Source organism: Schistocerca cancellata, chromosome 4, assembly GCF_023864275.1.
Source record: "Schistocerca cancellata isolate TAMUIC-IGC-003103 chromosome 4, iqSchCanc2.1, whole genome shotgun sequence".
In the NCBI taxonomy this organism is placed as follows: Eukaryota; Metazoa; Arthropoda; class Insecta; order Orthoptera; family Acrididae; genus Schistocerca; species Schistocerca cancellata.
Genome location: NC_064629.1, coordinates 808,692,928 through 808,707,406, shown reverse-complemented (window position 1 = coordinate 808,707,406; position 14,479 = coordinate 808,692,928). Strand labels below are relative to the sequence as shown.

At 41.9% G+C, this 14,479-nt stretch overlaps 1 protein-coding gene across 1 annotated transcript in view; it reads left to right on the top strand.

Annotated features, from left to right (window-relative positions):
* The window catches only part of LOC126184445 (circadian locomoter output cycles protein kaput), an 837,361-nt gene that overhangs the window by 673,994 nt on the left and 148,888 nt on the right, over window positions 1–14,479 (top strand). Inside the window, exon 4 of the mRNA XM_049926836.1 lies at window positions 9,202–9,291. Coding sequence (XP_049782793.1) covers window positions 9,202–9,291 — 90 coding nt within the window. The remainder of the gene's footprint in view (window positions 1–9,201; window positions 9,292–14,479) is intronic.

The following is a 14,479-nucleotide window of genomic DNA, read 5'->3' as shown; positions in this document are numbered from 1 at the left end:
GGTGGTTCGATGAACACACTGGCACACACTTAAAAGTGAACTGTAGAGTATTCATGTAGCTAACAGCGTTGCAGCAGCTATAACACTGGTTTCCGTCAGATCATTGCAGTTAAGCGCGGTCGGGCTTGGCTATCGCTTGGATGGGTGACTGTTGGCTAGTGCGGTACACTCAGCCCTTGTGAGACCAAACGAGGAACTACTTGACTGAGAAGTAGCGGCTCCGGTCACGAGAACTAACAACGGCCGCGAGAGCGGTGCGCCGATCACATACCTCCCCATATACGCAACCATTGACGCCTGTCGACTGAGCGTGACACGGCGATCGGTCAGTACTGTTGGGCCTTCCGAGGCCTGAGGACTGAAAGAGAGAGAGAGAGAGAGAGCTACCATGTAGATGTAGATGTAGATGCAGATGTATGTTCTACATCTACACCTACATGAACACTCTGTAAATCACACTTAAGTGCCTGGCAGAGGGTTCATCGAACCACCTCCACAATAATTCTCTATTATTCCAATCTCGAACAGCGCACGGAAAAAACAAACACCTACATCTTTTCGTAAGAACTCTGATTTCACTTATTTTATTATGATGTAGGTCGGAGTCGACAAAATATATTCGCATTCGGGGTGAGGGGGGGGGGGGGGGCGGAATCTGGTGACTGAAATTTCGTGAGAAGTTTCCGTTGCAAGAAAAACGGCTTTGTTTTAATGATGTCCACCCCAAATCCTGTATCATGTCCGTGACACTCTCTCCCTTATTTCAGGATAATACAAAGCGTGCTGCTCTTCTTTGAACTTTGTCGATATACTCCGTTAATCTTATCTGGTAAGGATCCCAGACGGCGCAGCAGTACTCCAAAAGAGGACGTACTAGTGTAGTGTAGGCAGTCTCTTTAGTAGATCTGTTACATTTTCCAGGTGTTCTGCGAATAAAACGCAATCTTTCGTTTGCATTTCCTACAACATTTTCTATGTATTCTTTCCAACTTAAGTTGTTTATAATTGTAATTCCTAGGTATTTAGTTGAATTTACGGTCTTCAGATTTGACTGATTTATCGTGTAACCGAAGTTTAACGGATGCCATTTAGCATTAATATGGTTGACCTCACACTTCTCATTACTTAGGGTCAAAAAATGGCTCTGAGCCCTATGGGACTTAACATCTGAGGTCATCAGTCCCCTAGAACTTAGAACTACTTAAACCTAACTAACCTAAGGACATCACACACATCCATCCCCGAGGCAGGATTCGAACCTGCGACCGTAGCACTCGCGCGGTTCCGGACTGAAGCGCCTAGAACCGCTCGGCCACCACGGCCGGCACTTAGGGTCAATCGTCAATTTTTGTACCATACGTATATCTTTTCTAAATCGAATTATAATTTGTTTTGATCCGCTGATAGCTTTACTAGACGATAAACAACAGCAGCATCAGCAAACAACTCAAGACGACCGCTCATACTGTCTCCTAAATCGTTTATACAGGGTGTTACAAAAAGGTACTGCCAAACTTTCAGGAAACATTCCTCACACACAAATAAAGAAAAGATGTTATGTGGACATGTGTCCGGAAACGCTTAATTTCCATGTTAGAGCTCATTTTAGTTTCGTCAGTATGTACTGTACGTCCTCGATTCACCGCCTGTTGGCCCAATTGAAGGAAGGTAATGTTGACTTCGGTGCTTGTGTTGATATGCGACTCATTACTCTACAGTACTAGCATCAAGCACATCAGTACGTAGCATCAACAGGTTAGTGTTCATCACGAACGTTGTTTTGCAGCCAGCGCAAAGTTTACAAATGCGGAGTTGGCAGATGCCCATTTGATGTATGGATTAGCACGGGGCAATAGCCGTGGCACGGTACGTTTGTATCGAGACAGATTTCCAGAACGAAAGTGTCGCGACAGGAAGACGTTCGAAGCAATTGATCGTCGTCTTAGGGAGCACGGAACATTCCGGCCTATGACTCGTGACTGGGGAAGACCTAGAACGACGAGGACACCTGCAATGGACGAGGCAATTCTTCGTGCAGTTGACGATAACCCTAATGTCAGCGTCAGAGAAGTTGCTGCTGTACAAGGTAACATTGACCACGTCACTGTATGTAGAGTGCTACGGGAGGACCAGTTGTTTCCGTACCATGCACAGCGTGTGCAGGCACTATCAGCAGCTGATTGGCCTCCACGGGTACACTTCTGCGAATGGTTCATCCAACAATGTGTCAATCCTCATTTCAGTGCAAATGTTCAATTTACGGATGAGACTTCATTCCAACGTGATCAAATTGTAAACTTTCACAATCAACATGTGTGGGGTGACGAGAATCCGCTCGCAATTGTGCAATCACGTCATCAACACAGATTTTCTGTGAACGTTTGGGCAGGCATTGTTGGTGATGTTTTGATTGGGCCCCATGTTCTTCCACCTACGCTCAATGGAGCACGTTATCATGATTTCATACGGGATACTCTACCTGTGCTGCTAGAACATGTGCCTTTACAAGTACGACACAACATGTGGTTCATGCGCGATGGAGCTCCTGCACATTTCAGTCGAAGTGTTCGTACGCTTCTCAACAACAGATTCGGTGACCGATGGATTTGTAGAGGCGGACCAATTCCATGGCCTCCACGCTCTCCTGACCTCAACCCTCTTGACTTTCATTTATGGGGGCATTTGAAAGCTCTTGTCTACGGAACCCCGGTACCAAATGTAGAGACTCTCCGTGCTCGTATTGTGGACGGCTGTGATACAATACGCCATTCTCCAGGGCTGCATCAGCGCATCAGGGATTCCATGCGACGGAGGGTGGATGCATGTATCCTCGCTAACGGAGGACATTTTGAACATTTCCTGTAACAAAGTGTTTGAAGTCACGCTGGTACGTTCTGTTGCTGTGTGTTTCCATTCCATGATTAATGTGATTTGAAGAGAAGTAATAAAATGAGCTCTAACATGGGAAGTAAGCGTTTCCGGACACATTTCCACATAATATATTTTCTTTCTTTATGTGTGAGGAATGTTTCCTGAAAGTTTGGCCGTACCTTTTTGTAACACCCTGTATAGATAAGGAGCATAGAAAAGAAGACCTATAACACTACCTAGTCGAACACCAGAAATCACTTCTGTTTTACTCGATGACTTTCCGTCAATTGCTACGAACTGTGACCTCTCTGACAGGAAATCAGGAATCCTGCCTCATAACGATATTCCATAAGCACACAGTTCCACTAAAAGCCGCTTGTGTGCTACAGTGTCAAAAGCATTCTGGAAATCTAGAAATACGGAATAAATTTGAAATCCATTATCAATAGCACTCAACACTTTGCGTGAGTAAAGAACTAGTTGCGTTTCGCAAGAATCATGGCCGGTCGCTGTGGCGGTTCTAGGCGCTGCAGTCCGGAACCACGCGGCTGCTACGGTCGCAGATTCGAATCCTGCCTCGGGCATGGATGTGTGTGATGTCCTTAGGTTAGTTAGGTTTACGTAGTTCCAAGTCTAGGGGGCTGATGATCTCAGATGTTAAGTCCCATAGTGCTCAGAGCCATTTGAACCATCTCAACAAGAATGATGCTTAGCCCGCATCTCGTGGTCGTGCGGTAGCGTTCGCGCTTCCCACGCCCGGGTTCCCGGGTTCGATTCCCGGCGGGGTTAGGGATTTTCTCTGCCTCGTGATGGCTGGGTGTTGTGTGCTGTCCTTAGGTTAGTTAGGTTTAAGTAGTTCTAAGTTCTAGGGGACTTATGACCACAGCAGTTGAGTCCCATAGTGCTCAGAGCCATTCCCAAGAATGATGCTTTCTAAATTCGTGTTGACTGTATGTCAACAGACCCTTATTTTTGAGGTAATTCATATTGTCTGAACGCAATATATGTTCCAAAATCCTGCTGCATAATGACATTAACGATATGAGCCTACTTCGTTTCTTGAATATTGGTGTGACCTGTGCAAGTTTCCAGTCTCTGGGTACGGATCTTTTGCCTTACGAGCGATTGTGTATGATTGTTAAGTATGGAGCTGCTGCATCAGCACACACTGAAAGAAACTTCATTGGCATACAACGGAAGACGTCCGGCATCAATGGTTTTCCCGATACGACGTGTGCAAAAGTGCAGTCATGCCATGTTACAACACTGTGAATGTCTAAGACGGTGTTTATTTCGAAACACCGCAAGTGAAGCGTAAATCACAAAGTGCCCTCGTTTGATTTTATCGTCATTCCGGATACCCGGTAAATAGCGTTCCGACAGCACGTATGTCGGTCGTGGCTCGACAATACCATTGGATTTTTTTAAATAATATTTAAAAGCTTTGGTGTATTCCAGCTCTGTTGGTAATGTCGACGAAGTCCGGGGACGCATTGTGGATATTTGTTAATACATTCGGAAACCACCTGGAATTTTTGGACGGAACAGGTATCGATCAGGAGCCTGCCTTCACGTGAACAGTGACCATAGTGTGTGTTAACAACATTTCTGTGTCCGAGACGCTCTCACCACTGCCAAACAAACAAAAGACGAACGCATCCCGCAATAGCAAAACAAGACACACGAAATGGTGAGACGAGATGACACAGAAACGTGTATATATTTAGTGCAGAGAAAGTGCTCTGAGCTAATATCTAACACATGCATATGAAAGAACAGGAAGAATGACATAAATAACAAAAACCGTGAGTAACGACACTGTTTATATTAATAAGTAAAGCATGCGAACTGTTCATGAACCTAGTAAACAAAATTGTAAGGCAAAAAAACCATATTGTTAGAGTGACCGCTGAAGATGTTTCAGAATAAAGCGAAACGCGTTTAGTCTTAATAAGACTTCAATTACAGTTGCAAAAGACTGTATTTAACCCGTACAATGTGCATAAAAATTATTCCTGAGTGGTGCCTGGGCAGCTCAGTCGGTGAAATCAAGGCAAGCCTTCACTCCGGCAAACTGTTTACTTTTGCCAAAATAGCGCACAGTCCCACAGAATGAAAGATTCGTTCTGGATATACGTGCAGGACATCTTTTCCTTCATTTGGTCAGAGGAAGTAATCCTCTAAACTTTGCCCAGGTATTTTTGATGTACAATGTGCAAATGGTTAAAATAGCTCTAAGCACTATGGGACTTAGAACTACTTAAGGGGCTCCGGAAAGGCTCAAAATCATGAAAAGTTCAATTTTTACTTTTTTGCGTTTTCTGAATCTGCAGAATCTTTTAATAGATATATAATTTATTCAATTCCGAAGACTACAACTATTTTTAAATTTTTTTTGAAATGTGTTCTACATGGGCGTGACCCACTGTGGCGCTGTTAAACTGCTGTCAAATGGTGTTGTTATTAACGTCCGTGTTCATCAGGTACATTTTAGTGATGTGAGATAAAGTATGTGTTGTGGCTAACCTATTTTCAGAGACTTAGCAGCACCTGAACTGTTGAAAAAGTGTATTCACGGAAAAACTCAAAACCCCAATGTAAGTGTAAATAGTGTTATATGGTCGAGAATCCCCAAGACTATATTTGTTGGAATAGAAACACTTCACTTTGGTGTGTATGATGCTGTTGCGACTTTCAATGATGGCAACATTGTAAGGTGCAAGGTATTTAGAAATATGGGAATGAAGATAGGTTCTAACATGGTACGAGCGATGCTTGCTTTAGACAAGGAACGCCTTCGGGCTGCAGACAGGGCTGTAAAGAGTCTAGAAATACAAGCAAGAGTAAACAGGAGGAGGAACAAGAGGAAGCTGGAGGAGGAGTTGGCAGAGGATGAAGATAATCCATCCTATGGACCTGGAATGCACTAAAAAGTTAATCCAATCTTTGTCGCTCGATTCCAAAAAGTTTTATTTTCTCATACTAATTACATGTTTTCTAAGGATCTTCCAAACATATTTGTTTCAAAATTTCAGTAAATGTTACACAGTACCTTCTGCATAATTTAACACAGCCTTTTTCCAAAAAACTGTATATTTTTGAATATATAAATAAAAAATTGCAAAAAATGTTGTGAATTTTCATTACAATTGAAAAAAAATCATCTTTAATAACTGAACTAAAATTTTGTAAAATCCCTGTGTTAAGTTGTAGCCCATATTCCAATAAATAATCTGTAAAAAGTTCAACTTCCTACCTCAAATACTTTGTGAGGAAAGATGTAATTTATAAGCGTTATTTTAACATTGCAAGTGTAGGGCGTTCCGGAGCCCCTTAAACCTAACTAACCTAAGGACATCACACACATCCAAGCCCAAGGCAGGATTCGAACCTGCGACCGTAGCAGCCGCGTGGTGCTGGACTGAAGCGCCTATAACCGCTCGGCCACAGCGGCTGGCCTGTACAATGTACACTTTGATAAAAATAATGGCTTGTCTGTAAATAATTACTCGTGCGTAAAGTGCTGCTACTCGCTTCAGCCGCTTTTCAGTGACTCAAATGATAGCTGCAAGGTTTCCAATTCACACAAAAATAATCCAGCTAACCTTCACCTATCTACGCGCGTATCAGCAGCAAGCGTGAGAAGCAGTAAGTTTGGTGGATGTCTCGTAATTGATATCGCGTTACGACTCTTGAAAATTGCGCAGTAAATCGTATCGGCGCACGTTGCCCGTATTTAAGCATCAGCGGCGCGGGCAGTTGCACTCGAAGAGCGGGCCGTGCGGCCTCGGCCTCCATTTTATCGCGCTTTTGTTGCGCTCCCTGAGGGATTGCAGTATCGATGCCGGAGTAATGGACCAATAAAGAGGCTCCGTGGCCACTGCACACCGGCTGCCGCCATCGCGTGTCCTGCCAACTGCCTCCATAAATATTTTCAAGTGAAAGGAACTGCTTCCTGTAACCCTCGTGTTGTGGGTGCTCCCTGTTTCCGTCATTGTAGTTACTGCGTAGCGCTCGACGCGTTTCTTCGCGTCGCATTAAATTCCGACTACTAGTATGTGTGCGTGCATTAGTAAAGGTCCCTGCAACCATCTTTATTCAAAATCCTCTAAGAGTACGAATTTAGTTTGTCCCTGTGAAGTTGCAGGATGGACACAGATTTCCAGCGACTGTTCTGGGTGTTTGGGTCAGTACGTGGAGATTTGACGCCACATTAACTTCTTACACCCTTTATTTTTCTCTTCCACCAAAAACAAAATATTGCTGGTCCTTTACTTTTGTACGTACAGTGAATGCCGCTAACATTCGTCCAACTCTCTTTCTCTCCAGTTATTTCAATGTCACACACATTGGATTTCGTATTAAACTGGCTCATACTCAATTTCGTAATAAGCAGTAAGTAAGAAGACAGAATGATTTAGTGGGAGAATGCAAATATACATTGCGAATACCCTTAACTGTTGACTTCGAATGCATTCGAAACTTCTGAAAATAGCGAAATTATGTTTTCGGCGTTGATAGCAAGCAAAGAAATGAGTGTCCATCGAGATTCAGAGGCAACTATTATTTCTCAATAGCTTTCATTTTTAATAGCATTCGATGCCTAATGAAACTAGGCATACAATGATATGGGGTCGGGATCGTCGCAAAAATAGCCGAGGGATGTGGTAAACGTGATTAAAATTAGCAGTTCTATATCTGTTGTCCTAATTGTCTTATGGACAGTAGTATCCTGCAACGGGAGACTTCGGCTTTACGTTTAGCACATTCTCGGCCTGTTTTTATGAAAAATTACGATAGGAACATTGGCATGTTCTATGTCAGTAGACCACTATTTTCGCAACATATCAAACGAAATTAAATAAATATATCGGCCGATAAGAAAATATTCCGTAGTTACCTCCATACCTCGGTAGATAAAAGAGTGAGCAGCACGAATCATAGCCGGCCGCTGTGGCTGAACGGTTCTTTTTTTTGTAGGCGCTTCAGTCCGGAACCGCGCTATTGCTACGGTCGGTCGCAGATTCAAATCCTGCCTCGGGCCTGGATGTGTGTGATGTCCTTAGATCAGTTAGGTTTAAGTAGTTCTAAGTTCTAGGGGACTGATGACCTCCGATGTTAAGTCCCATAGTGTTCAGAGCCATTTGAACGAATCATACAGCAAAATACCAGCCCTTTTCGCGTTGTCGCTATCCAGCAAACTAACTAATTGTATTTCGTTGCGAAAAGGAAAGGTATAAGATGAAAATTAGCGACAATTATAGTATTTCAAAGAGCACAGAAATAATATAATATGAAGGTTTGAGAAGGGAGAGAATGGAGTGATATACCAAAGAGCAGTCCTGAAAAAGTTCAGATGGAAAGTCATTTTAAGTGTAGCGAAAAACAGATTTCGCGCTTCTGAAAAAGAAGCTAAAATGTTGTAGGAGCGTACGAGCCTCAATCCCAAAACAATCCACAGAATACTGAGAGTTGGACACCAGAAATACACAAATCAGTTTCAACCGTGATACTGTTTATTGTCCGGATCATTCGAAGAAATGGCGCTGATTAAAGGCAGTTTGAGAAAGGTAGACGAAAACCACACTTTAAAAGAGCATCTGTCTGGGGTAATGATCAGAATCCTAGATAATTCGTTGGGAAAAATTGGCTGCTTTGTAACCGTGAGAAACTGGTCGAGATATCGGTGGAAATCCCATTATCAATCCAAATGAAACTGTATGACAGGAGCTAAAAATGAGAATTAAAAAAAATCATTAACTTTAAACTTGCTTTCGGAAGAAGAGTATAGTAGGAACGGCATAATCAGTCCAATGACACGGAAAAGCTATAGGATTAAACGCCTGAAAGAGAAGGTGTGACGAAGCGATTATGCCAGATATTAAGAGTTGATTGATTTGTTTTCGCTTCCAGTGAGGCGTATTTCTCTTTAGCAATGCTGAATGTTAGAGTGATGGGTCTTAAGTTTTTCTTTGTGACAGAAAAAGTACGTCACGTGTTTTAGTTGCGAAGAGAGAATTTATTTTTATTATTGTAGGTCTGAAAAGAAAGTAGTTTCTTTTAAAAACCTATTTCTTTTTATTTGAACCAAGTATGATTAATACGAATTGTAACTCATGTCTAACCACGCACATGGCTTGGTCACTGCATTTCCTTTCTACATGATCACTGTCTGAGCGATCAGCTACTTGTATGTTACAATTTGTCTACTACAGTTGAATCTGTAGGCAATCCGTCTACTTCCAGAAACTCTCTGATGACGCCTAAACATTTACTAGGATGAAGTGACGGGAATAAGAGAAACCTACAAATGAATTTTATTTGTTCCAGGCGCTGAACGGCTTCCTCCTAATTCTCACTTGTGAGGGGGAAGTGTTCTTCGCCACCCATAGCATCGAGAGTTACCTCGGATTCCACCAGGTGAGTGTCGTTACCACAGATACTCGTTTAATCGGACAATGTACACTTCTTCTGGCTGCTGCTTTGGCGAAAACATTAACTCCACACTGCTTCACTTTAAGTTAATTTATGATCTTGGTTATGTTGAGCATAATATTCAGAGCTGTCCGCAAGTGTATAAATTAGAAATAAGAACATTGGCTTCAGTGGCAAAATAGGCGTTATAAAGTACAACAAATTTCGACTACATATATCATTATCAAGTGAACATTCGTTTCATTCACTTGAAAAGTACGTAAAAACTTGTGACTGAAACAGACTTTTACAACTAGAATTGACATTTCGTTTTACCTTTAGTTGAGTTCCGTCAATTTTTTATATGCAGAACTCACGTTTTTAATCATGCAGTGGCTAGAATTTGTAAGCGCAAGTCATAAGTTTCTATACACTGTTTTCATATACCAAGAAATTAGAAAGTTTTCGTTGATAATCCAGGCCTTAAACATTCATTAATGCTTCATCATTAATGCCATTCCCCCACTAAAAGAATACAAGATTTGTAATGCAAAGCTCTTTCATTTAGTGATGCCTGCCTGCAAGTTTCAGAAGCTGCTGTTGATATTCGCTTGTGCATTCTGTCCTCTTTCACGATGAGAGCAAACATTAAAATATTTATTGGAGAACGAAATACGATACCTTTTTTATCTCCAACTTTGAGCGACCTCTGAAAAAATAAGCAAGTAGGAAGCTTATTGTTTGTTTATGCAGAAGACTGTCTAATGAGATATGTATAGTGCGTCCAAAAAAAGGAATAATAAATGAAATCAATAGACCGTTCTTCAGGGGAATCTACACAGCGGAGAAGCACCCCTTTCACTTAACTGAGTGTAATATTGTATTCCGCAATGTTTCCTGAACTCATATATATCTAATTCGTCAGGTATTCTGCATATTGTTCTACAAATTGACTCAGTTGCGTTATGACGATTGTTACATTTTTTTATGCTTTGAATTGAATGGTATCGGCAACAAGATCAAAACCGACAGAAAAAAGAATAACGAAAGAAGAGTCTAGCAGGGAGCATCCGCTGACAAAACGAATACAGCTTTACCAGAATGTGAAGAAGACATTGGCTAAATGTTGTACTTTACTCCAAGATTTCATTTTGAAAATAAAATGCAAAATATAGTGAGAAACGCTAACACATCATTACTGCCGCTGACACTGCGCTAGACATTTCGGCCAAAGTTGCTGAAGAAAGAGTAATGCCCATCATTTAATGACACATAATCTGAAATGAAATGGACGGCATTCTTCTAAATTATCTATACTCTGAGCGTTTCAAAAAGTAGGAACAGATTAATTTCTTTATGGCAGAGAAACTAGATGCTGTAGAAACACATAAGTAGGCGGCGTAAATTCTGGTGTTTTATTGGACTTCTTAGAAGTTCGAATATCTCAGCGAGGGCGCTCTTCCTTTTGTTTACGTTTACTTCACTGTTTCGCCGTCATTGCAAGAGAAATGGTTTTACGCGCTTTAACGTGGGAGAAAATAACTTTAAATTACAATCTCACTTCCGTCTTCATTCTACAAAGAGCCTTTCAGTCACAAACTTATAAATGGAGCAAAAATTAATTTAAAGACTACTGAAGTTGTAAACACACGAGCGCTGGATCTTTGGGGGCAACATATGAAAAGTCGAACGAATAGAGGATTCGAGTGTAGACATCACGAATCCAGTATCTGGACAAGTTTGGCACTTGTATTTCTCAAGATAGCCGCGTCGCATGTTCTTCGGAAACTACATATGAAGCATCACATCTTGAAGTTACTGCAAGTATCGTTAGACGATGATGGCAACCTCTGTGCCGAAATGCTGTCAGATGTGAAACATTTTCCAATTCCCTATTTTTTTCCTATTTATAGGGTACGAGCTACCAACATAGCGTAAGCATTTCTGGGTCTAAACAACCTGCCTTAGTCGTTGACTACGAAAGATGTTCACCAAGACTGAATAAATTTCGTACAAAAAGATTCATATGACTTCCATACACTATAGTGCCCAACTGCAAATTCATCTGGAATTACGGCTCTGCTGTAGCAAAATTATGGCTAGATACAAGGTGGTCAGAGGTCACTCAAACTTACCGCATGAGATATACTGAGAAAGTATGAAAGACAATTATTCTTTATAGGTATTGCGGCAATGGGCTGCCTAAAGTTGGTCTTTGCTGGATAACCGTAAGGAAACGCACAATGACTGGGACAGTATTTCTTCTTGGTTTAATCTATGGAAGCTCTCTTTATATGTGGCTAAACTCAAGAAAATTCGCACAGGAAAGAGAAAGAACCAGAGAGTATAAGATTACAAGATTAGTTTACACTCGGTCACGTCGTTTAAATACTTAAGGCTAATACTGCGCAGCTATGTGGAATGAGACGAATACGTGACAGCAGAAGCCAAGGTGAATACAAGTCCTCTGGGAAAATGCGGTTCATTTGTATACAAGATGACAGCGTGGGTAATTTTAGAACAAATTTCCATATTTGAAATCCTTGTCGAGTACGCCTGACAGTAAACATCAAAATAATTTCGAGACCAATGTGTTGTGCATCGTAACAGGCCGACTATTATAGGGGAAGGCGGGGCAAGATGGGGAAGCTAACTTTAAACCCTTACAAAAGGGACAAAAACAAACAAATTCAAGTAGGTTTGATTGTCATTTGTTTATTTACCATTGAATTACAATAGCATGCAAAGAAACCTGCAAACTTGTTACATTTAGTTACAAATATCTCGATTTGAAACATAAACTACCAATTCCCCATCTTGCCCCATATGCGAGGTAAGATGGGGAACTAGCATGAGTTCATCTCTAAAGCTTAAATAAGGACTGGAATAACGAAATCATGTGAAGATAAGGTTTCGAAACATGGTTCTGCGAATTGTAGGATCAGGTATTACGTTTTATTTAGGCCTCTTACTTTCACATACTACACTAGTGTGGACAGCCTCGTCATCACTTCTTTCTGTCCCTGCACAAGTGTCGTGGGCACCCCGACGCTGAAACACATATTTCTGTGGCACGTTGAACTGTCGAGCAGCCCTGAAAGAACCCATATGACCTTCCATAACAGCATTTACAACGCCTTCCATCGACTCCAATGACCAATCTTGCCTAGAAGTTTGTCGCCGATACTTGCGAACCATCTGAAATAAAACACGTGGAACGTACTATTGAGTCAGATCATTCCTGGTAATCTATATTATACAGTAAATACCATATTTCCAAATTCAGTCGTTAAATCAGGGCAAGAATACTGACTTTGCACGTTTTGTGTATTTTTATTCACCGTATAGCCTAAGGCATACTTTGTAATTAATTAGGAAAGTGTTGGAATAACGAATACCATTCTATTTACAATTTTATTCAACGTATAATGTACGTGTTCAAAATCCGCAGCGAGGTAAACACATGAGACGATAAGAACGTAATGGTTGGACAAATAGTAGGGGCAAGACGGGGAAGTTCCCCATCTTGCCCCACCCCGTCTTGCCCCCTACCATTCTGTCAGGTTATATTACGCCTACATGAACACTATCTAGTGAACATTGACTACTGACGCAGCAGTTTACTGTTAATAAGACGTACTATTCAGTGCTATATATACAGTCTGGACAAATGTTCACGAAACACATGTTTTAGGACCTCGAAAGGTGTAAAACATTGCAAATCGGTGTAGCAATTGTACGTACCTTGAAAAGTTCACAGAAACCGCCGCGAAACTAAGGTTCAGCAATGTCAACACTCTGGGACCTGTGTATCGATGATGTTGACGTAGCTATCCACAGATGGCAATACTGTAACTGTAGCATATAGCCCTTCCCCGTCTTACCCCACCTCCCCGCCTTGCCCCGCCTTGCCCCGCCTTCCCCTACTCCACACAGAAGTGTAACAGAGACGCTCACGAAACGTTTGTGGGACACTCAGAAGGTAAGGCAACACTGTTGTCGCGAAAAACTGTTAGGTAGATTTAGAGAACCAATACTCATGCAGATTGTGCAATAATTTTAATTTCTTCGTAGCATTTCTCATGCAGGGATCATGAACGTTAGCCCCGTGGAACGTTCATATTGTGTTCGTCCTGAAGTGCACATCTGCAGTTTAAATCCTACTGGACTCTGTTATAAGGTATTCTTGTACTCACAAGTGTACTACTCCCACTCGTCATCGCCGAATTAGACCAAATTTATGATATGAGCAGGGCTTGGCCAGAAATGAATGTGACGGAAGTGGGGGCTCCAGATGGCAAACCATTTAGAAAAAAAATCATTTTTGGCGCGGGTAACAGCATGTGGAGTAAGTTCACAGAAATGTGAGTGGCCCAGTATGTTGGCCTCGACGGTAAGTGTTCATCAGAGACAACGGTATCGTCAGGACTGCGTCAGGGAAGTGTAATAGGACCACTGTTGTTCTCTATATACAGAAATGATTTGGTGGATGGGGTGGGCAGAAAGCTACGTTTGTTTGCGGATGATGCTGTGGTGTTCGGTAAGGTATCGAAGTCGATTGACTGTAGGAAGATACAAGACGACTTACACAAAATTTCTAGTTGGTGTAATGAATGGCAGCTAGCTCTAAATGTGGAAAAATGTAAGTTAAAGCGGACGGGTAGGAAAAACAAACCTTTAATGTTCGGATACAGTATTAGCAGTGTTGTGCTTGACACAGTGAAGTCGTTTAAATATCTGGGCGTAAAGTTGCAAAGCGATACGAAATGGAACGGACATCTGAGAACTGTGGTAGGGATGGCGAATAGTCGACTTCGGTTTATTGGGAGAGTTTTAGGAATGCGTGGTTCACATTTAAAGAAGACAGCATATAGTACGCTGGTGCGACCTATTCCTGAGTACTGTTCGAGTGTTTTGGGTCTGTACCAGGTCGGACTGAGGGACGACATCGATGCAGTTCAGAGGCGGGCTGCCAGATTTGTTACCGGTAGGTTCGAACATGTGTTACGGAGATGTTTCGGGAACTCAAATGGGAATTCCTGGAGGGAACGTGACCTTCGAGGAACAAAATTGACAAAATTTAGAGAACCGGCTTTTGAAGCTGCCGCCAACATACATTGCGCGTAAGGACCGCGAAGATAAGATACGAGAAATTAGGGCTATACGGAGGCAGATAGACAGTCGTTTTTCTCTC